At 47.9% G+C, this 23,689-nt stretch overlaps 1 protein-coding gene across 1 annotated transcript in view; it reads left to right on the forward strand.

Annotated features, from left to right (window-relative positions):
- The window catches only part of LOC115468844 (glycoprotein-N-acetylgalactosamine 3-beta-galactosyltransferase 1-like), a 159,761-nt gene that overhangs the window by 18,446 nt on the left and 117,626 nt on the right, over positions 1 to 23,689 (forward strand). Inside the window, exon 2 of the mRNA XM_030200895.1 lies at positions 11,636 to 11,739. Within this exon, the coding sequence (XP_030056755.1) occupies positions 11,659 to 11,739 (81 nt within the window). The 5' untranslated portion in view covers positions 11,636 to 11,658. The remainder of the gene's footprint in view (positions 1 to 11,635; positions 11,740 to 23,689) is intronic.

Genomic DNA, 23,689 nt, shown 5'->3' on the forward strand with positions numbered 1-23,689 from the left:
ACAAAAATGGTGTTTACATAATGTAAATGTCTCTACAATGAATCAACACTCACCAAGTACCAAAACTTTACGACAGTACTCATCTCCATTAATCTTTTAACTTTATCCCCCCCCCCCCCCTTTGTACTATTAACTGGCATTTAATCAACAAGATCTATTAACAACAATTTCCCTACAACCCTTCCCTCCCATCTTTCCCCTCCACCAATTGACAACCTATATTCAAATGCTTGACCCCCAAAAATATAATCCCCTTCAGGTGTCAGCTGTGTATTCACAAAGCCTTGAGTGAAGATCAAACCATAATGCGTGAATTTACTCCCCTCCGTAAGAGAGCCAGGGGGCCTGTGGTCTGATGGCCCTCCTACCCCTCCCCGGAAGATGTCCATATCCTACTAGGGGAGGGCTAATATAACTCCAAGTAGACTTCCCCCCCCCCCCCCGCCTTGGTCTGCTCTACTATCTTCCCAATTCCTAAAAGGTGGTAGAAAAAAGACTCTATTCCCATTTAGTTTCCATTAGTTGCCGAGGGAAGCATGGACAATGCTCCAAGTTTATTAATAATATGACTCCTCGCCCTATGGGACAGGGTGTTAATATATCCTTCCCAGGTAAGGAAAAAATTGCTTTGTGATATTTATAGCATTTTAAAGTGCATATATAAAAAAAGATAAATATTTTGAATCCAAGTTTATTACAGTGAGTTCATCTGCTTGATGACAAGGGAGGGAAAATTAGGTTCTTACCATGATAATTTTCTTTCCTTTTGTCATAGCAGATGAAGCCATGAGCCCTCCCTGTATGATTGTCTGTATTGGAGTGATTCTGATTTTAGGTGCTGTTCTTGTTTCCTGAAGTTATATTCCTTCCTTGGGGAGTCGGAAAACAGTCTTCAGGATTCTTGTTACAGTTATAGGAGGATGAGTTCATTCCCTCCAGTTCATGTTTTGGGAGGATGAGTTTATTCCCTCCAGGAGGATGCAAGTATTCCCTCCGTTTATACAAAGTGGAGGACGAGTTTATTCCCTCCAGGAGGATGCAAGTATTCCCTCCGTTTATACAAAGTGGAGGACGAGTTTATTCCCTCCAGGAGGATGCAAGTATTCCCTCCGTTTATACAAAGTGGAGGACGAGTTTATTCCCTCCAGGAGGATGAGTTCATTCCCTTCTTTTTTGAGTTTATGCCCTTGTTAAGGGGCCAACGTTCGCTGTGAGGAAAGTTCATGTTATTCCCATTGCGGTTTGCCATACTGCTTTGGAAGCTTCAAATACTGAAGAGGCAGTGGAGCTAGCTGGCCATGAGGCACTGAGAAAAGTTGAGTGCTCTCTATCTCCCCCTGCTGGTTGATGGACACAACCCATATGTAATGGCTTCATCTGCTATGACTAAAGGAAAGAAAATAATCATGGTAAGAACCTAATTTTCCCTTATATCCTACGTCAATACCCATCGCTGTTCAACTGCTATTTCTATTATGCTCAACTTGTAAAAAATTGTTCTTCTTGCATTGTAACTTACTACAATATTATTGTAAGCCACTTTGAGCCTGCAATCAGTGGGAAAAGGTGGGATACAAATGTGATAAATCTGCGTGGCTTAGTACCATTGACTGTACCATGTTACGAAATATTTCCCTCGGGAAGAATGGGTTCACGCATTTTGAGTTTCCACATTGAGAAAAACATTTTCTTTATGGTGGAATTCGCTTGGGTCTCTAGAGAGAGGTTACGGTCGATTGTTACTCTGAGAATTTTCAGCCTGTCTGAGTTAGGGAGGGTGTATCCTGGGGTTTTAATGTTTGTGGGCTTGTAGGTATTGTATTGGGATGAGATGATGAGACAGTATGTTTTTTCAGTATTGAGTTTTAGTTGGAATGCATTTGCCCATGAGTTCATGATGTTTAAGTTTAGCTTGATTTCATTGGTGATTTCCGCCAGATCATGTTTGAAGGGGATGTATAATGTGACGTCATCAGCGTAGATAAATGGGTTAAGCCTTGGGTGGATAAGGTCTTGGCTAGTGGAGTCATCATGAGGTTGAAAAGGATCGGTGATAGTGGTGATCCTTGCGGTACTCCGCAGCCTGGTTTCCACGGTGACGATATGTTTGTTTTTGATTTCACTTGATATGTTCTTGTGGTTAGGAAACCCTTAATCCAATTGAGAGTGCCACCACTGATTCCGACGTAGTCTAGGAGTCTTAGCAATATGTTATGGTTAACCATGTCGAACGCACTTGACATGTCAAATTGGAGGAGGAGAATACTCTTGCCTTGCTATTTCCTGCTTGAATTTATTTAGAAGAGTGAGTAGTACTGTTTCGATTCTGTGTAGGGGTACATAAGTACATAAGTACATAAGTAGTGCCATACTGGGAAAGACCAAAGGTCCATCTAGCCCAGCATCCTGTCACCGACAGTGGCCAATCCAGGTCAAGGGCACCTGGCACGCTCCCCAAACGTAAAAACATTCCAGACAAGTTATACCTAAAAATGAGGAATTTTTCCAGTCCATTTAATAGCGGTCTATGGACTTGTCCTTTAGGAATCTATCTAACCCCTTTTTAAACTCCGTCAAGCTAACCGCCCGTACCACGTTCTCCGGCAATGAATTCCAGAGTCTAATTACACGTTGGGTGAAGAAAAATTTTCTCCGATTCGTTTTAAATTTACCACACTGTAGCTTCAACTCATGCCCTCTAGTCCTAGTATTTTTGGATAGCGTGAACAGTCGCTTCACATCCACCCGATCCATTCCACTCATTATTTTATACACTTCTATCATATCTCCCCTCAGCCGTCTCTTCTCCAAGCTGAAAAGCCCTAGCCTTCTCAGCCTCTCTTCATAGGAAAGTCGTCCCATCCCCACTATCATTTTCGTCGCCCTTCGCTGTACCTTTTCCAATTCTACTATATCTTTTTTGAGATACGGAGACCAGTACTGAACACAATACTCCAGGTGCGGTCGCACCATGGAGCGATACAACGGCATTATAACATCCGCACACCTGGACTCCATACCCTTCTTAATAACACCCAACATTCTATTCGCTTTCCTAGCCGCAGCAGCACACTGAGCAGAAGGTTTCAGCGTATCATCGACGACGACACCCAGATCCCTTTCTTGATCCGTAACTCCTAACGCGGAACCTTGCAAGACGTAGCTATAATTCGGGTTCCTCTTACCCACATGCATCACTTTGCACTTGTCAACATTGAACTTCATCTGCCACTTGCACGCCCATTCTCCCAGTCTCGCAAGGTCCTCCTGTAATCGTTCACATTCCTCCTGCGACTTGACGACCCTGAATAATTTTGTGTCATCGGCGAATTTAATTACCTCACTAGTTATTCCCATCTCTAGGTCATTTATAAATACATTAAAAAGCAACGGACCCAGCACAGACCCCTGCGGGACCCCACTAACTACCCTCCTCCACTGAGAATACTGGCCACGCAATCCTACTCTCTGCTTCCTATCTTTCAACCAGTTCTTAATCCATAATAATACCCTACCTCCGATTCCATGACTCTGCAATTTCTTCAGGAGTCTTTCGTGCGGCACTTTGTCAAACGCCTTCTGAAAATCCAGATATACAATATCAACCGGCTCCCCATTGTCCACATGTTTGCTTACCCCCTCAAAAAAATGCATTAGATTGGTGAGGCAAGACTTCCCTTCACTAAATCCGTGCTGACTTTGTCTCATCAGTCCATGTTTTTGTATATGCTCTGCAATTTTATTCTTAATAATAGCCTCCACCATCTTGCCCGGCACCGACGTCAGACTCACCGGTCTATAATTTCCCGGATCTCCTCTGGAACCTTTCTTAAAAATCGGAGTAACATTGGCTACCCTCCAGTCTTCCGGTATTACACTCGATTTTAGGGACAGATTGCATATTTCTAACAGTAGCTCCGCAAGTTCATTTTTTAGTTCTATTAATACTCTGGGATGAATACCATCAGGTCCCGGTGATTTACTACTCTTCAGCTTGCTGAACTGACCCATTACATCCTCCAAGGTTACAGAGAATTTGTTTAGTTTCTCCGACTCCCCCGCTTCAAATATTCTTTCCGGCACCGGTGTCCCCCCCAAATCCTCCTCGGTGAAGACCGAAGCAAAGAATTCATTTAATTTCTCCGCTACGGCTTTGTCCTCCTTGATCGCCCCTTTAACACCATTTTCGTCCAGCGGCCCAACCGACTCTTTGGCCGGTTTCCTGCTTTTAATGTATCTAAAAAAGTTTTTACTATGTATTTTTGCTTCCAACGCTAATTTCTTCTCAAAGTCCTTTTTGCCCTCCTTATCTCCGCTTTGCATTTGGCTTGGCATTCCTTATGATCTATCCTGTTACTTTCAGTTGGTTCTCTTCTCCACTTTCTGAAGGATTGTTTTTTGGCTCTAATGATTTCCTTTATCTTACTGTTTAGCCACGCCGGCTGACGTTTAGTCTTTTTTCCCTTTTTTCTAATACGTGGAATATATTTGTCCTGAACCTCCAGGATGGTGTTTTTAAACAGCATCCACGCCTGATGCAAGTTTTTTACTCTGCGAGCTGCTCCTTTCAGTCTTTTTTTCACCATTTTTCTCATTTTGTCGTAATCACCTTTTCTATAGTTAAACGCTAGCGTACTTGATTTCCTAGTTTCACTTCCTTCAATGCCAATATCAAAACCGATCATATTATGATCACTGTTATCAAGCGGCCCTCGTATCGTTACCCCCTGCACTAGATCATGAGCACCACTAAGGACTAAGTCTAGTATTTTTCCTTCTCTTGTCGGCTCCTGAACTAGCTGTTCCATGAAGCTGTCCTTGATTTCATCAAGAAATCTCATGTCCCTTGCGTGTACAGATGTTACATTACCCCAGTCTATATGCGGGTAATTGAAATCCCCCATTATTATTGTGTTGCCCAGTTTGTTTGCGTCCCTGATTTCCTTTAACATTTCCGCATCCGTCTGTTCGTCCTGGCCAGGCGGACGGTAGTACACTCCTATCACTATCCTTTTCCCCTTTGCACATGGAATTTCAATCCACAGTGATTCCAAGGAGTGTTTTGCTTCCTGCAGAATTTTCAATCTATTTGATTCAAGGCTCTCGTTAATATACAATGCTACCCCTCCACCAATCCGATTCACCCTATCACTACGATATAATTTGTACCCCGGTATGACAGTGTCCCAATGGTTATCCTCCTTCCACCAGGTCTCAGAGATGCCTATTATATCTAATTTTTCATTTAGTGCAATATATTCTAACTCCCCCATCTTATTTCTTAGGCTCCTGGCATTCGCATATAGACATTTCAAACTATGTTTGTTGTTCCTAAGTACATCATGCTTAGTACTTGACAGTATTAATTGGCAATCTTTTGTCTGATTTTTATTGTTATTTAAAGATACCCGATCTACTACAATCTCTTTTGCAACCTCACTATCAGGATACTCTATCTTCCCTGTTATGGGGACTCATGTAGTATAGTGAATTTGTGTATGTAGTCATTGAGTTGTTTGGTCACCAGTCCTTCCATTAGTTTGACTACTAATGGGATAGATGCTACTGGGCGATAGTTGGTAATGTTGTTTGTTTTTTTCTTGGTGTCTTTTGGTATTGGGGTGAGCAGGATGTTGCCTTTTTTAAAGGGCAGATACCCTGTTGAAGCATGAAGTTTAAGTGGGATGTAAGATCTATTATGAAGCGGTGGGAGGCAGATCGTATTAGGTAACTGGGGCAGGTGTCCAGTTGACAATGGCTGTTGGAGTATTGTTTTATCGCCTGGGTAACTGCGTCGGTGCTGAGGAGAGCAAAATTAGACCATATTCGGTTAGCAGGGTATTCATCGGGGGTTGAGTCTAGGCCATTAATGAAGTTTTCTATGTCCATGTTGTTTTGAGGTAGGGTTTTGCGTAGGTTTACGATTTTTCATTAAAATATTTAGCAAGGTTGTCTACAGATGGAATGTCAGTGTTGGTTGTAGTGACCGGCGTTGTGTCTAGTAGTTTGTTCACAAAATGGTATAGTTTCTTCGTGTTTTTGTAGTCCTGCCCTATCTCCCAGCAGGTGTGGACGTAGCTTGATCAGCTCCTGGATTTCTGCCTGGGGTGGCTCCTGTGCTTTGCCAGTTGAGCAGGGGTGTTGTGGCTTGTGGTGCCCACTTTAAAGGCATATAGGTTCGCCCTTTCCCTGCCTTACCCATTCCCCCCTCCTCCCAGACTCCCTCTATTGCTGCCTGCCTCCAACTTTCCTCACAGCATTAAAAAAAAGAAAAAGAGCGCGCTATTCTGAGGCTTTCTCCAGTGATTCTGGTTCTGTGCAGCTTGACCGGAGCTCGTTGACTCGGTCTTCTGATGTGAGAGTGGTGCCTATCTCCTCCGGGGAGGTCCTGCGAACGCCGTTCCGAACGGGGTAAGTTTTGGCGCGAAGCCGCCATTTTATTGCTATATTTCCGTCCAGTCGGGCGAATAAGCGCTGCTCCCGTTGTGGTAAGCGCAGATCAGCAGCGGGGCTGTGCAAAATGTGCTCCTTAGACGCGCTAGTACGAGCATGCCGAGCAATGATTCCATTTTGAAAGCGCCTTATGTCTCGACCCTCGCGGTTGCAGAGGAGTCTGAGTGTAGGGGGACGCCTCGTTTAGAGGCTGCCAGAGGAGCTCCAGCGTCCGTTTCTCCTAATTCAAAGGCGGAGGGTCAGGGTGAGTTTTTCTCCCCTGAGTTTGTGCTTTTAAATACATAAAGCCTTCATGCTGAAAAGAGCTCTGCCGCAGGTGTCTGACACTGCATTGCATTCTGGTTCCCCCCCGGGTGTTGATGGCCCAGGGCTGGCTACAGAGGTTATTTCTTTCCCCGAGCGTTGGAAGGACGCTAAACGTAGACGGGTAAATTCCCCATCTGAAAGTGGCGCATATCCTTTCCTCCCCCCCCCCCCCCCCCCCCCCCCCCCCCCCCCCCCCCCCCCGTGGTCAGGCTGTGGGGAGTCTGAGGGATCTGGCAGGCCCTCATGGACGGATGATCCAGATGAGGGTGCCTGTTTGCCACTGGATTCGGATGATCCCAGTGCGGTTTGGATTTTCCACTGCGACGAGCTGCCAGCTCTTATTACTGACGCCTTGCAGGCCCTCTCGATTGATGATCCTGCCGAGGGCGATGCCTCCTCTGTTAATCTTAGGATGGCGAGTACTAAGAAGCCTACTCGGGCCTTTCCTGTGCATGACTCCATCCAAGAGCTTATTTCAGCTCAATGGTCTGACCTCGATGGGCCTTTGAAAGTGGCCAGGGCTATGGGTCAGCTTTACCCTCAGAGTGAGGAGCACTTGGCCCCTTTGAGGATGCCTAAAGTGGAATGCGTTGGTCACGGCGGTGACTAAAAAGACCATTCTCCCAGTAGAGGGGGGGGGGGGGGGTCGCTTTGAAAGACATGCAGGACCAGCGGCTTGAGTCCGCGCTGAAGTGGTCCTTTGAAATTGCAGGCCTTGCCTTAAGGGCGTCTGTCTATTTGCAGTTCCTATGCAGCCTGGGCATGTCTTTCCTGGTTACAACAGGCGGTGGAACAGCCCGTGGAGGGTGCGGGGTCCCTCTCTGAGGTTGCCCCGGGAATGGAGTCAGCCCTGCCATTTTTGACTGGCACCCTTTATGATCTGGTCAGAGCTTCAGCTAAACTGATGTCTGTGGCGGTTTCTGCCCGCCGCCTTCTTTGGCTACGGCATTGGGCGGCTGACATGGCCTCTAAGCAAAGGCTGGTGAGGTTACCCTTTCGGGGCCTCCTGTTATTTGGAGAGGATTTGGGGAAAATTGTTAAAGACCTAGGGGACTCTAAGCCCCAGCGGTTACTTGAGGATAGGCCGAGGCCTTCTTCCAAGGGTTCTGTGTTTCCCTCCTCCTCTAGACCTTGCTTCCGTGAAGCTCGCAGGTATCGCCCGGGGCGCTCGGCTGGGTTTTCTCAACCTGCCCGTTGTCAGCAGAGGAACTCCTTTCGCTCGGACAAACGCTCCGCAGCAGCCGGGTCTCGGCCTGGAGTTCAGGGGCGTCCTCCACAATGATGGGGACGCCGGTCCACTCCTTGATTCCTGCAGTAGGAGGATGGCTTTTCCTCTTTCTAGAGTAGTGGACCAAGATTACCTCAGATCAGTGGGTCGTGGACCTGATCAGAGAAGGTTACCGATTGGAATTCGGTGCCCCGGTGAGAGACATGTTTGTGGAGTCCCGATGCGGCATTGCCGTAAAACGTGCGGCGGTAGAGGAGACCTTGTAAGTCTTGCTGCACCTCGGAGCAGTGATCCCGGTGCCTCCTGCCGAACGCAGCTGCGGCCACTATTCCATTTACTTTGTCCTGCCTCGAAAAGGTGGGTCTTTCAGACCGATCCTCGACTTGCGAAGTGTCAACGAGGCCCTAAGAGTAAGACACTTTAGCATGGAAACTCTGCACTCCGTCATTGCGGCGGTACAGCCAGGAGAGTTTCTCACATCTCTGGACCTAAAAGAAGCGTATTTGCACATTCCTATTTGGCCCCTGCATTAGCGGTTTCTCCAGTTTGCGGTGTTGGGACAACATTTCCAGTTTCGGGCCTTGCCTTTCGGCCTAGCCACAGCTCCCCATACCTTTTCCAAGGTAATGGTGGTCGTAGCTGCCTGTCTCAGGCGAGAGGGTATCGGTGTTCACCCTTATCTCGACAGGATGCTGCGCCAAGGAATGCCGCTTGCGCTTCCTTCTTGGTGCCTGGTGATAAGATGCCAGCCTTTTGGACTGGGGAGCGCATTGCCAGGGAATATATGCTCAGAGTCAGTGGACAACCGTGGAAGTGGGATGGTCCATAAATCACTTGGAACTGAAAGCGATATTTCTGGCTCTTATGGCCTTCCAAAAGACTCTCTGAAGGGGCTTGCTGTCCGGGTTCTGTCAGACAATATGACAGCGGTGGCCTACATAAATCGTCAGGGTGGCAAGCAGTGCAGGGCCCTGGCCGCGGAGGCCGCTCAGATTTGCCACTGGGCCGAGATCCACCTGCAGCTTCTGTCAGCAGCTCACATTGCAGGTCAGAGCAACATGCAAGCCGATTTTCTCAGACACCAAATCGACCTGGTGGAATGGGAACTGGCAGAAGTTTTTCGTGGAAAATGAGCAAGCAGATCAGTATATTATCCAAAATATTTTATTGAAGATACTGTATTTAAGACAGTTGCCCGACACAGGCCAAATGGGGGACACCCGGAATGGATCTAATGGCGTCAAGTGCAAACGCCAAAGTCCCTCGCTTTTTCAGCAGAAGGAGAGATCCTCACTCGGCAGGGTTGGATGCACTGGTTCAACCCTGGCCCTCGGGCCTTCTGTATGTGTCCCCTCCTTGGCTCTTGATAGGGCGAGTCCTCCTTCGGATTCGACTACTACTACTATTACTATTTATCATTTCCATAGCGCTACAAGGCATACGCAGCGCTGTACACCATACACAAAAAGACAGTCCCTGCTCAAGGAGCTTACAGACTACACCGGGGATTGGTGATTCTTATCGCTCCGGACTGGCCAAGGCGTCCGTGGTATGCGGATCTCCGTCGGATGATGGTGGAGGCTCCATTTCATTTGCTTCTGGTGCCGGTTCAAGGTCCGGTGTCTGTGGAGGATCCCTGCCGATTTGGTCTTACGGCCTGGCTCTTGAGAGGGCGCAATTGAGAGATAAGGGCTATTCTAACAAGTTAATTTCCACTCTCTTGCAGGCCCGCAAGTGGTCTACCTCCGCAGCTTATGCTCTGATCTGGCGCAAGTTTGAGGCGTGGTGTGTTTCAAAGGCGATCACTCCCACGCGGGCTACTGTCTCAACTTTTTGCAGGATGGCTTACAAAAAGGCCTGGCTTACAATTCCCTGCGGGTTCAAGTGGCAGCATTGGCATGCTATTGAGGGAAAGTCTCTGGCTTATCCCTTGCTGCTCACCAGGACATTGCCCGATTTCTCAGAGGGGTGCTGCGGCTCCACCCTCCAGAGCGGTCGCCTTGTCCAGCCTGGAACCTGGGGCTGGTGTTGAAGGCTCTCCAGCGTTCGCTTTTCTTATGCGAGCTTCGGAGAAGGATGTGACTCTCAAGACAGTCTTTTTGGTGGCCATGACATCGGCTAGACGCGTGTCAGAGCTGCAGGCGCTGTCCTGTCGACCCTTTTCTACAATTCTCGGAGTCTGGAGTAACGGTACGTACGGTACCTTCCTTTCTGCCTAAAGTGGTTTCAGCGTTTCACCTGAACCAGCCCATTTTTGTTGCTTTCTTTTCTAGGGAAGATTTCCCGGACTCCTTTGGGTAATTACATCTTTTGGATGTCCGCAGGGCTCTGTGGCAGTATCTACAGATGTCAAATGACTTCAGGACTAATGATCACCTTTTTGTATTGTTGACAGGTCCACAGTGCGGGTGCCCGGCATCTATGGCCACTATAGCCCATTGACTCAAGGAAGTAATCTTTTCTGCGTATCTGCTTTCAGGCCGGTCTCCGCCTGAAGCATTTGGCGTATTCCATGAGAGCGATTTCCTCCTTGTGGGCTGAAACGGGTGCACTCTCTCTTCAAGAGATCTGTAGTGCAGCTACTTGGGCTTCTCAGCTCTCATTTGTCTGGCATTACAGGCTGGATGTTGCAGCGAAGCAGGACGCGATTTTTGGAGCACAAGTGCTTGCTCACGAAGTGGCCTGTTCCCACCCTAAGTAGGGAGTGCTTTGGTACATCCCATCAGTTAATGGATTCATCTGCTGCTGATGACAAGGAAGGGAAAATTAGGTTCTTACCTTGGTAATTTTCTTTCCTTTAGTCACAGCAGATGAATCCATGATCCCCTCCCTGTCTTACTTTGTTTTTTGTTCAGATCTTTCATGCAGATATATATCTCATTGGGAGAAGTTGGAAACCAGTTCTCAGAATTTCTACATGATGTTCTATTACAGGAGGTTGAGATTTTCCCTCCTTTGTATGGTTATTGCTCCTGTTCTGGGGCATTTGTTCGTTGTGAGGAAAGTTTATATGATGTTTGTTACCTTTCTTATTCACTCTGCTTTGGAAATTTCAAACACTGAAGGCAGTTGGGGCTAGCCGTCTAAGGGTCACTGTGGTTCTTCAGTGTTTTCTATCTCCACCTGCTGGTAGGCGGATACAATCCATCAGTTAATGGATTTATTTGCTGTGACTAAAGGAAAGAAAATTACCAAGGTAAGAACCTAATTTTCCCTTTTGCTGTATGGGGATGGGAAAAGGAAGAGGCGGTGAAGGAGGGGACTGAGAATGGAACATGGATATGCTGAGAGAGAAAAATATGGTTGTCAGGAAGAGGTGGGAGAAAGGTCTGGGTTTATTTTATCATGGCTCAGGACCACCTTCCCAAATGTGCTGTGACACAGAAAAGGTTGGGAACCATGTTATAAAATATTTTCTATAAAGAAAAAAAGGGGAGGGTTTTCATTTGCATGTTTGACTTTGTAATATATGTGTAAAAGTTCAAGACCCTCCTCTTTGAACAAAAACTTGAATGATCAAGAATCAAACAGCCACATCTTAGCTAAACAGTAATATTCTAGAGGCTAGTGCATTCCTGGACAAGACTGGCTAAATAAGAATGTGCTGAGTACAGGGTTAAAGCTAATGTGTTTATCTTTTATTGACAGCATTTTATTGACAGAGTGAAGATATGTTGAACTGGTTATTGAAAGGAAGACTGGATTTCAGGAAGGTATCGACACAAGAACAAGAAGGTCAGTGTGTTTTGATGGTAAGTTGTTTTTTGTGTTTTTCTTTTTTTTTTTTAAAGTTTGGTATTCTTTAACTCTGAGAATTAGAGCAATTAATTATAAGAACTGTATAACATTACTACTTCTTGATAGTTTGTCTGTTTTCTGATGTCTGTATAGATTTTACCCTTCTATGTTACATCTATTTCTTTTTGTAATTCTGGGTGCCCAGGGTGAGTTTTTCTCCCCTGATTTTGTGTTATTATTGCATAAAGCATACATGCTGAAAAGAGCTCTCCCTCAAGGGTCGTCTGAGGCCCCTTCTATTGTCCCCCCCCCCCCCCCCCCCGGTAGATTCTGGCCTAGGACTGCCCGCTGAGGCTATTTTCCCTGATAATTGGCATAAAGAAAAGCGTAGAAGGGCTAATTCCCCTTCAGATTGTGGTGCACCTCCCCCCCCCCCCCCCCCCCCCCCCCCCCCCCCCCCCCCGTGGTCGGGCTGTGAGGATTCGGAGAGTTCTGGCAGGCCTTCGTGGTCTGAGGAGCCAGAGTCGGGTGCAGAATTACCACAGGATCTGGATGATCCCTCCGCGGTGAGGATTTTCCACTGTGATGAGCTGCCAGTGCTTATTTCAGATGCCCTACAAGTCCTTTCTATTGAAGAGCCTGACAGTGGCACGGCCTCCTCTGTGAATCCTAGGATGGCTAGTACCAAAAAGCCTGCTCAAGCCTTTCCTTTGCATGACTCCATCCAAGAGCTTATTTCCGCTCAGTGGGCTGACCCCGAGGGACCTTTGAAAGTTTCCAGGGCTATGGGGCAATTATACCCTCTGCGTGAGGAGCATTTGACTCTCTTTGCAATGCCTAAAGTAGATGCCCTAGTCACTGCGGTGACAAAGAGAACTACCCTCCCTGTGGAAGGAGGAGTTGCCCTGAAGGATATACAAGACCGTAGGCTGGAAGCAGCACTTAAACGGTCCTTTGAAATTGCAGGTCTTACTGTTCGGGCGTCTGCATGCAGTTGTTATGCTGCTAGAGCCTGCCTGGCGTGGTTGCAACAGGCAGTGGAACAGCACGGAGATGGAGCAGAGCCCTTCTCGGATGTGGTTCCGCGGCTGGAGTCGGCCTTGTCCTTTTTGGCTGATGCCCTTTATGATATTGTCAGAGCTTCGGCTAAACAAATGGCAGTAGCAGTGGCGGCTCGCTGTCTTATTTGGTTACGACATTGGGCAGCGGACATGGCCTCTAAGCAAAGGTTGGTGAAGTTGCCCTTTCAAGGCCTTCTATTTGGTGAGGAGTTGGAAAAAAAAAATTGTTAAAGGCCTGGGAGATCCTAAACCCCAGCGCTTGCCCGAAGATAGGCCGAGGCCTTCCTCCAAGGGCCAGGCGGTCCACTCCTCTTATAGACCTCGCTTCCGCGAAGCTAGAAGGTACCGCCCGGGGCGTTCTGCTGGGTTCACTTCTCGTGCCCGTTTTTCAGCAGAGGAACTCCTTTCTTTCGGACAAGCGTTCCGCAGCCACCGGCTGTAGGCCTGGAGTTCAGGGGCGACCCTCTCAATGATGGTGCGCCGGCCCCCTCCTCGCTTCCTGTCATCGGAGGACGTCTTTGCCGAGGAGTGGGCCAATATTTCCTCAGATCAGTGGGTTCTGGACCTGATCAGAGATGGCTACAGAATAGAGTTCAACGCCCCAGTAAGAGATGTGTTTGTGGAGTCCCGATGCGGTTCTGCCGCCAAACGGGCGGCGGTAGAGGAGACTTTGCAAGGTCTGATTCAGTTAGGGGCCGTGTCCCCGGTACCTCCCGCCGAACATGGCTATGGCCGATACTCCATCTACTTTGTGGTGCCGCGAAAAGGTGGGTCTTTTCGCCCTATTCTGGACTTAAAAGAATTAAACAAGTCCCTGAGAGTGCGGCATTTCCACATGGAAACCCTGCGCTCCGTCATTGCTGCGGTACAGCCATGAGAGTTTCTCAGGTCTCTAGACCTGAAAGAAGCTTACTTGCACATACCAATTTGGCCCCCGCACCAGATGTTTCTGAGGTTTGCGGCGTTGGGAAAACATTTCCAGTTCCGGGCCTTGCCTTTTGGCCTCGCCACAGCTCCCTGAACCTTTTCGAAGGTAAAGGTGGTAGTAGCTGCTTTGTTCAGGCGAGAAGGTATCATGGTTCACCCGTACCTAGACGACTGGCTCATCAGAGCAGACTCTGTAACAGAGAGCTATCAAGCTATAGCCAGAGTAGTCTCAGTACTTCAATCTCTAGGCCGGATTGTCAATATGGCCAAAAGTCACCTGACCCCCTCGCAATCTCTAGAATATTTGGGGGCCAGGTTCGACACAGACTCGGGCTATGTATACCTACCCGAGCTAAGGCGGTGCAAGCTTCAGAATCAGGTCCGTCTGCTCCTGAGGATGCCCCGCCCGCGAGCTTGGGACATTGTCCAGCTGCTGGGATCGATGACAGCCACATTGGAAGTGGTGCTCTGGGCGAGAACGCACCTGAGACCTCTAAAGTATTCCCTACTTCAAAGATGGTCTCCAGTTTTTCAGGATTATCAATGCAGACTTTCTTGGCTCCCTGCGGCCCGACTCAGCATGGAGTGGTGGCTCTCAGACAGCATGCTGCAGCGAGGAATGCCGCTGGTGCTCCCTGATTGATGTCTAGTAGTGACAGATGCCAGCCTGAAGGGCTGGGGAGCAAATTGCAAGGGGAAGCATGCCCAGGGTCTATGGACACCCGAGGAGTCGGAGTGGTCCATCAACCGCCTGGAGTTGAAAGCGGTGTTTCAGGCGCTTCTGGCCTTTCAAGTGACCCTGGAAGGATTGGCTGTCAGAGTGATGTCGGACAACACGACAGCAGTGGCCTACATAAATCGACAAGGCGGCACTCAGTGCAGAGCACTGGCCGCGCAGGCCGAACAGATTTGCCACTGGGCCGAGCTGCATCTTCAGTTTCTGTCTGCAGCTCACATTGCCGGTCAGAGCAACGTACAAGCCGATTATCTCAGCAGGCATCAGATCGATCCAGCAGAATGGGAACTAGCAGACGAAGTATTCCTGCAGATATGTGCCAAATGGGGCAAGCCCGTGATGGATCTTATGGCGACAAGTTCAAATGCCAAAATCCCGTGCTTCTTCAGCAGACGGAGAGATCTTCGCTCGGCAGGGTTGGATGCCTTGACTCAGCCCTGGCCTACTATATGTGTTCTCTCCGTGGCCCTTGATAGGGCGCATGCTCCTGCAGATTCGGCTGCACCCAGGAGAAGTGGTCCTCATTGCCCCGGATTGACCCAGGAGGCCTTGGTATGCGGACCTCCGACAGATGCTAGTGGAGGCTCCCCTTCCTTTACCTCTGGTAACGAACCTGTTGTCACAGGGCCTGGTAGCCATGGAGGACGCCTGCCGTTTTGGTCTTATGGCATGGCGATTGAGAGGGCGCAATTGAGGGACAAAGGCTATTCAAACACAGTCATTTCCACTCTTCTGTAGGCCCGCAAGCGTTCCACTTCCGTGGCTTATGCCAGGATTTGGCGCCAGTTTGAGTCTGGGTGTGCTTCAAAAGCGATCACACCCATGCGGGCTCCTGTCTCGCCGATTCTGGACTTTTTGCAGGATGATGTACAAATAGGCTTGGCCTATAATTCCCTGCGGGTGCAAGTGGCAGTGTTGGCTCCCTTCGTGGTAAGGTTGAAGGCGTGTCTTTAGCTGCTCATCCAGGTGTGGCACGGTTTCTTAGTGGGGTGCTTTGGCTCCGGCCTTCCGAGCGAGCACCCTGTCCAGCTTGGAACCTGGGGCTAGTTTTGAAGGCCCTGCAGGCTTCTCCTTTTGAGCCGCTTCAGCGAGCATCGGAGAAAGATTTGACACTAAAGGCCATTTTTCTTGTGGCCATTACTTCGGCGAGACGGGTGTCAGAGCTCCAGGCGCTGTCCTGTAGAGACCCATTTCTGCAATTCTCAGAGTCCGGGGTCACAGTTCGGACCGTGCCTTCCTTCATGCCTAAGGTGGTTTCAGCGTTTCACCTAAACCAGCCTATTTTCTTGCCCTCCTTTGATAAGGAGGAGTTTCCAGAATCTTTTGGGCAGTTGCACCTGTTGGATGTGCGCAGGATTCTGCTGCAGTATCTGCGAGTTACTATCTCTTTCAGGATCTATGATCATCTGTTTGTTTTGCTATCAGGTCCTCGCAGAGGGTCTCCAGCTTCTAAAGCCACTATTGCCCGCTGGCTCAAAGAAACTATTTTTTCAGCTTATCTGCTTGCCGGCCGGTCTCCACCTGTAGCCTTTAAGGCGCATTCTATCAGAGCGATTTCTTCCTCTTGGCCTGAAACTGGAGCACTCTCTCGTCAAGAGATATGCAGTGCAGCAACATGGGCTTCTAAGCTCTCTTTTGCCCGACATTACAGGCTGGATGTGGCTGCTAGGAGAGATGCGCGTTTTGGAGCTCAAGTGCTAGCGCGTGCTGTGACCTCTTCCCACCCTATATAGGGATTGCTTTGTTACATCCCATACGTAATGGCTTCATCTGCTTGATGACAAGGAAGGGAAAATTAGGTTCTTACCTTGGTAATTTTCTTTCCTTGAGTCATAGCAGGTGAAGCCATGAGCCCTCCCTGCATGATTGTCTGTATGCTGTGAATCTGTTTCAGGTTCTGTTCTTGTTTCCTGAAGTTCCTTCCTTGGGAGAAAGTTGGAAAACAGTCTTCAGGATTCATGTTCACTTATAGGAGGATGGGTCCATTCCCTCCAGTTTATGTTTTGGGAGGATGAGTTTATTCCCTCCAGGAGGATGAGTTCATTCCCTCCTTTTGAGTTCTTGCCCTTGTTAAGGGGCCATCGTTCGCTGTGAAGACAGTTCATGTTATTCCCATTGTGGTTTGCCATACTTCTTTGGAAGCTTCAAATACTGAAGAGGCAGTGGAGCTGGCTGGCCATGAGGCACTGTGAAAAGTTGAGTGCTCTCTATCTCCCCCTGCTGGTTGATGGACATAACCCATACGTAATGGCTTCATCTGCTATGACTAAAGGAAAGAAAATTACCAAGGTAAGAACCTAATTTTCCCTTCCATAATGGAGAGAAGGACATGTCTGGTGTTAAACTGAGAACATGTGGTGTCTTCTGCCAAATGAAGTTAATGCAGAGGTCATTACCGCATGTTAAGTCCCTGCCTATTCCTTGCCCCAAATGCCCCAAAATGGTGTAATCTGTGCTTAGCTCATTATCAACATGCTGGTCTGTTAGTGTGTGTTGAAAGATGCTTTAAATAGCTAGTGCACCTAGTAAATACCTTTTTAAAGTGAGCTCAACATACCCCAGGTGCTAGGTTGTCATATCTGCTAAAACAATCGGACCTAGGTTTTGCAACCTGAAAATGAGTGGCTCTAGAGCTGTGAAAAGTGGGCAGCATCAGCGACAGGTTTTCAATTCCCTTCTCCCTCAGAAAGTCTTCAGCCTGGTGCTCATCACATAAGCATAAGAAAATTAAATATGACTGTACATCAGGCTGCATCTTCCTCTTCTGCCGTCTGGTGCTAAATATAAAATTTGAACTGTAGGGTTCACATTTTTTATACCATGCAAAAGTGGAAGAGAAGTATGGGACCTGATATGCAACCACTCCTTTCTGTTTGTAACTCTCGCCAGTCTGGGAGGGTTGAAGGAATGAAGAGCTGGGTGGTCAGTGTGGGGGGAGGGAGCGCATGAGAGAGCTGGGGAGTTATGTGCAGGTGGAGGAGAGAAAGCAAGAGATGTATTGAAGGATATGGATGTGTTTGCTACAGAAGGGTATATGGGGTGGTGGTCTTTGAGAGAGAGGTATGAGAGGTATATACTGTTTGTGCGGAAGGAGGTTGGGGTGGTCATTGAGAATGCACTTGGGGCTCTGTGCCAGAAGCATCCCATCCCCCGTAATTTTTTACCACATTTATACCTCTACTCATAGAAAAATGTTATACCGAATTGTTCTCCTACTACTGTTTAGTTGCCCTATTAGTTCCTGTTGTTTCTTTCCATTGTTCTTCTCCATTGTTCTATTCCCTTAACGACACTTTAACTTTGTTTTCGCATAACCCCTCACAATGTAATCCATAACCGAGTTGTAACAAACTGTATTTCCACCATTCACAATGTATTGTAAGCCACACTGAACCCGCAAATAGGTGGGAAAATGTGGGATACAAACGCAATAAATAAATAAATAATAAATAAATAAATAAGCAGGCTGGGTTGAGGGAGAGCGAGTAGAGGGGTGTCTCCTGCAGCTCTATTGGTTGGATCAACTTTAAAATTTAAAATAGTCTGGTTCTCTATTTGTTGGGGTAGGAAGAGAAGAATTGAGAGAGGATACTGGTGGGGCTGGGTAGGTGATGGAGAGGATTTAGGCTACAGCTGCTGAGAATGGGTGGATGAGCAAGAACTGTAGCTGCTGGAGGCAGGTAAGCAATGGAGAGAGGCCAAAGCTACAACTTCAGGGGTAGGTGAGTGGGTGCAACCTCCTACCCTTAGAAGCTGTAGCCTTAGCCTCTCCCACACTGCCCCAGCAACTGCAGCCTAAAGCTTCTCCCCCATTGCCAGATAGGTTTCAGGAGGGGAGGAAAACACTAGCCTTTTCCTTCCCTGCTACTGTAATAAATAGCTTGCTGTACATTATGAATGTGATTTATTTTTCAAAAAGTGTGGAACCAAAAAAATTCTAGTTGTTCCCAAGTCTGGTTCCTAGATTTTGGGCTAGTTATAGAGCCTAAACAAATTTCTCGATGCCTGCCTTTAGTATTTCTGCTAGGAGCTGGGGTCCTGCTGGTGTCGGCCTATAGCTGACTTTTGAGATTCCATTTCCTTAGGGTGTATGTAGACATGACAGCTGGTGAGTGCTCTTTTTTATCCCCATCCCTTGCAGTTTTAGAATGTTCTTTCAGATTTATTTTGTTGAAACAGTTATTTAAATTTCAGTAGCTTAAAATCTTTTTGTCCAGAAGCAATCGGGCACGGCAGTGGGTGTTGTTGCACATCACCGATAGGGAAAAGCAGTCCCATAACTGAGAACTTGATATAAATTTCCGAGCATGCATGGCCCTGTTGCACAAGTGTTCTCCTTAGTATCTTTTCTGATCAGTCCATCAGATACTAAACAAAAGTTTCCTGACCTGTTTTTTTGTTGTCTTCAAATCAAAAAGTACTTTCTGTATCCTTCATTAAATTTGTTTTCTTTTCTTTAGATTTTGTTTGTGTTCAATGTGGGTCCAAAATTTGGATTCTAGCTATTTCCAAAATGCAGCAGAAAACTCCACAACTTCAAAACCCATTCAAAGTAACCCATTTTGATAGTAACCAAAACAAATGCAAATATTGTGCTTGTATACAGTGGTGGAAATAAGTATTTGATCCCTTGCTGATTTTGTAAGTTTGCCCACTGACAAAGACATGAGCAGCCCATAATTGAAGGGTAGGTTATTGGTAACAGTGAGAGATAGCACATCACAAATTAAATCCGGAAAATCACATTGTGGAAAGTATATGAATTTATTTGCATTCTGCAGAGGGAAATAAGTATTTGATCCCCCACCAACCAGTAAGAGATCTGGCCCCTACAGACCAGGTAGATGCTCCAAATCAACTCATTACCTGCATGACAGACAGCTGTCGGCAATGGTCACCTGTATGAAAGCCACCTGTCCACAGACTCAGTGAATCAGTCAGACTCTAACCTCTACAAAATGGCCAAGAGCAAGGAGCTGTCTAAGGATGTCAGGGACAAGATCATACACCTGCACAAGGCTGGAATGGGCTACAAAACCATCAGTAAGACGCTGGGCGAGAAGGAGACAACTGTTGGTGCCATAGTAAGAAAATGGAAGAAGTACAAAATGACTGTCAATCGACAAAGATCTGGGGCTCCACGCAAAATCTCACCTCGTGGGGTATCCTTGATCATGAGGAAGGTTAGAAATCAGCCTACAACTACAAGGGGGGAACTTGTCAATGATCTCAAGGCAGCTGGGACCACTGTCACCACGAAACCCATTGGTAACACATTACGACATAACGGATTGCAATCCTGCAGTGCCCGCAAGGTCCCCCTGCTCCGGAAGGCACATGTGACAGCCCGTCTGAAGTTTACCAGTGAACACCTGGATGATGCAGAGAGTGATTGGGAGAAGGTGCTGTGGTCAGATGAGACAAAAATTGAGCTCTTTGGCATGAACTCAACTCGCCGTGTTTGGAGGAAGAGAAATGCTGCCTATGACCCAAAGAACACCGTCCCCACTGTCAAGCATGGAGGTGGAAATGTTATGTTTTGGGGGTGTTTCTCTGCTAAGGGCACAGGACTACTTCACCGCATCAATGGGAGAATGGATGGGGCCATGTACCGTACAATTCTGAGTGACAACCTCCTTCCCTCCGCCAGGGCCTTAAAAATGGGTCGTGGCTGGGTCTTCCAGCACGACAATGACCCAAAACATACAGCCAAGGCAACAAAGGAGTGGCTCAGGAAGAAGCACATTAGGGTCATGGAGTGGCCTAGCCAGTCACCAGACCTTAATCCCATTGAAAACTTATGGAGGGAGCTGAAGCTGCGAGTTGCCAAGCGACAGCCCAGAACTCTTAATGATTTAGAGATGATCTGCAAAGAGGAGTGGACCAAAATTCCTCCTGACATGTGTGCAAACCTCATCATCAACTACAGAAGACGTCTGACCGCTGTGCTTGCCAACAAGGGTTTTGCCACCAAGTATTAGGTCTTGTTTGCCAGAGGGATTAAATACTTATTTCCCTCTGCAGAATGCAAATAAATTCATATACTTTCCACAATGTGATTTTCCGGATTTAATTTGTGATGTGCTATCTCTCACTGTTACCAATAACCTACCCTTCAATTATTGGCTGCTCATGTCTTTGTCAGTGGGCAAACTTACAAAATCAGCAAGGGATCAAATACTTATTTCCACCACTGTATCTCCCAGAGCATCTAAAGATTGTCTTATAGACCGTGTCCGAAACCAGAACTTTTGGTTCCAGCTGAAAGTGAATCTGTGGCCAAAATTTGCAGCCTGGTTTCAGCTGAAACCTTAGGCCCTCCCCGGGCCTGCCTTTAAAAAGTCCTAATGACTTCTTCGGAGCAGGAGTGATCCCGAGTTGCTCCTGCCCTGCCCGCTGCTTAGTCAAAATCATGGCCGTGACTTCTTGTGGCAGCCTTGCAAGACTGCTGCAGGAGGTCGCAGTCCCAGTTTTGGGATTGGAATCAGCATGGACAGGAACAGTCTCCAGTTGGCTCTGAAAATGGCTTCTGGTTGCCTGTTGAGTAACATATATACAATGCGTGTTTTATCTTGTTAAACAAGTTGGCTTCTTCTGCCACACGTAACGAGTTGGCCATTGTGTATCTGCTCCCACTCTATGTACAGTTTGGCTCTGTTGCTTGATGGTAGGCTTACTCTAACCATGCATGAGTCTTTTCGTGTTATGCACCTTCCCTGTGGAACGTGCTACCAGTCGCATTGCATAATGCAGATGATGTGGTGTTTTTCATAGGTTTTTAAAGGCCTGTTTAGAAGTGCTTATTTTCATTGGCCTTTTCATTATTTTCTGTCCTTCTCAAGTTTGTGCATAACGTTCATTTAATGTTTGTACGCTGTCTTGACCCATGACGATTGGGCAGGTTATAAACTTTATAAATAAAGTATTTTATGACATCGAAAATACTTTAGAAAGAAAGTAGTTTCAAGGAGCTAAGCTTTTGGCTTGCTTAATGGCCAGTCAGCTTTATATGGCTTAGTAGAAATGTACAGTCTTTCACTCAGTTCGAGCTTTCTCACCTAGTCGCTCAACATAGACTCAGACTCAGCTGTCATATTAGAAGCTGATGAGCATGGTGCACATGCTTATGGCATATGTCTTTGAACCTCATCCAGACTTTCTGCTTCAACCATTGACACCACATGCCTAGCATGGTTGCAGTCCTCTGGTTTATGTGAGGATCCATTCAAAATTGGCAAATGCCCCTCATACAGGAGATTTCTTATTTGGTGATAAGGATGTCCATTCAAAATTGGCAAACACCCCTTGTACAGGAGATTTCTTTAGTGATAAAAGTAAGAAATGGTGGTCAGTATAAAAGATTAAAAGATCACTGTTCCATTCTAGCACCTTTCTGCTATCCCATCCTTATCTGGGTCATCCATAAGGTGCACCACTATATACTAGTACCAAACAGGTTTCTTAAGAGGACAGTTATCTTTATCAAAAGCACCTCCAAAGAGTCATTACTGGGTGAGGTTCTCTGCACATGATACCAGTGTGTACAATAAGGTAGACACCCTGGAAGGTGTAGATAACAGGTGTAAGGATCTAGGTAACTGTTTTTAGGATTTTTGTTTTTGATTTGGTATTTGAATGATATGCGATTATTTGATGTGTATTATGTTGTTTGATGTGTAATGTTATATTGTTTGCAAATGTGTTACTTCATTTTTATTGTAAACGGCTTTCTCCGAGGACAAGCAGGCTGCTTGTTCTCACTGATGGGTGACGTCCACAGCAGCCCCTCCAATTGGAAACTTCACTAGCAAAGGCCTTTGCTAGTCCTCGCGCGCCCATGCGCACCGCGCATGCGCGGCCGTCTTCCCGCCCTAACCGGCTCGTGTTCGTCAGTCTTTTGTCCGCGCTCGGGACGGTCGTGTTTTGCGCCCCTCAAAGTTGACCCTTGCGCGTCTTCGCGATTTCGCAAAAAAAAAAAAGAAAAGACCTCGGTCTTCTCCCTTCCCGTGTGTCCAGTTTGTTTCCCCGACGTAAGTTTCCTTTCGCTTTCGGGGTAGGCCTTTTTTGGGGCCTCGGTACGGGTTTTTCTCTCTCCCTTATTTTTGGTGCCTTTCGTCGCCATTACGAATTTTGATTTCGCCGGCGTGAATTTTCCCCCCATGTCATCGAAGTGCACCCAGTGCGCTCGGGTAATCTCGCTCACTGATAGGAACGCTTCGTGTCTTCAGTGTCTGGGGGCTGGGCACCGCCCGCAGGCCTGTAGTCTTTGTGCTCTTTTACAGAAGAGGACTCAGGTTGCGAGATTGGCCCAGTGGAACGTGTTGTTCTCGGGCTCTTTGTCGACAACAGCACCGGAGTCATCGAGTGCATCGACGTCGGCAGCATCAAGTCCTTCGACCTTTGGCATCGACTGTATCGACTGCATCGAGGTATCGACCCTCTGCATCATCGGTACCGAGACATCGGAAGGCTGCAACGGCGTCGGTGGTATCGGGACCTCCGCTGCTGCTGATGTCGTCGGACGGTGGTGCTTCGACTGGAGTGCAGGTGAGGGCTGTCCATTCCCCTGCTGGTGGCGGTGAGCCTTCGGGTGGGTCTCCTCCTACCCTGAGGGCTCCTGCGGTACAGCCCCCCCGAGACCGACCTTCTTCGGCCTCGGCCCCGAGGAAGAGATGGCTGGATTCTACGTCCTCCTCGTCGGTACCGGGAAGCTCCGGTGACATGCTTCGTTTGAAAAAATCAAAGAAGCATCGACACCGGTCTCCTTCCCGCGTCGGTACAGAGAGCTCTGGGTCGCCGAGGGAGTCGGCACCCAGTAGGCATCGGCACCGAGAGGACCGCTCACCCTCTGTTCAGGAGGTGTCGATGCGCTCCACCTTGGACAGCCCTGAACAGCCTCCACGCCTGGAACAGACTCTGACCTCGACGCCTGCATCGGATTCCATGACTCTCCACAGCCGCTCTGCACGAGAGTCTCCGGGCCATTCTCCCAGAGATCCTGGGAGAGCTGTTGCGCCCTTCCCCTCCGGTACCGGGAGTGCTTGCGTCGAGTGAGGCGCCAGCTGGCCCCTTGCCCGGGGTGAGGTCTCCGACATCGGTACCGCTTGCGGCCGCCTCCCAGGAAGGCTCCCCGACGACGTCGGCGGAGGGAGCTTCGCCGGTGCGGGCGAGAGAGTCTACCTCTCGACGATCCCACCGTGGCCGTGTTTCCACGGAGTCAAGTCGGGCACTGCTTCAGAC

The sequence above is a fragment of the Microcaecilia unicolor genome, chromosome 1, assembly GCF_901765095.1.
Source record: "Microcaecilia unicolor chromosome 1, aMicUni1.1, whole genome shotgun sequence".
Lineage (NCBI taxonomy): Eukaryota > Metazoa > Chordata > Amphibia > Gymnophiona > Siphonopidae > Microcaecilia > Microcaecilia unicolor.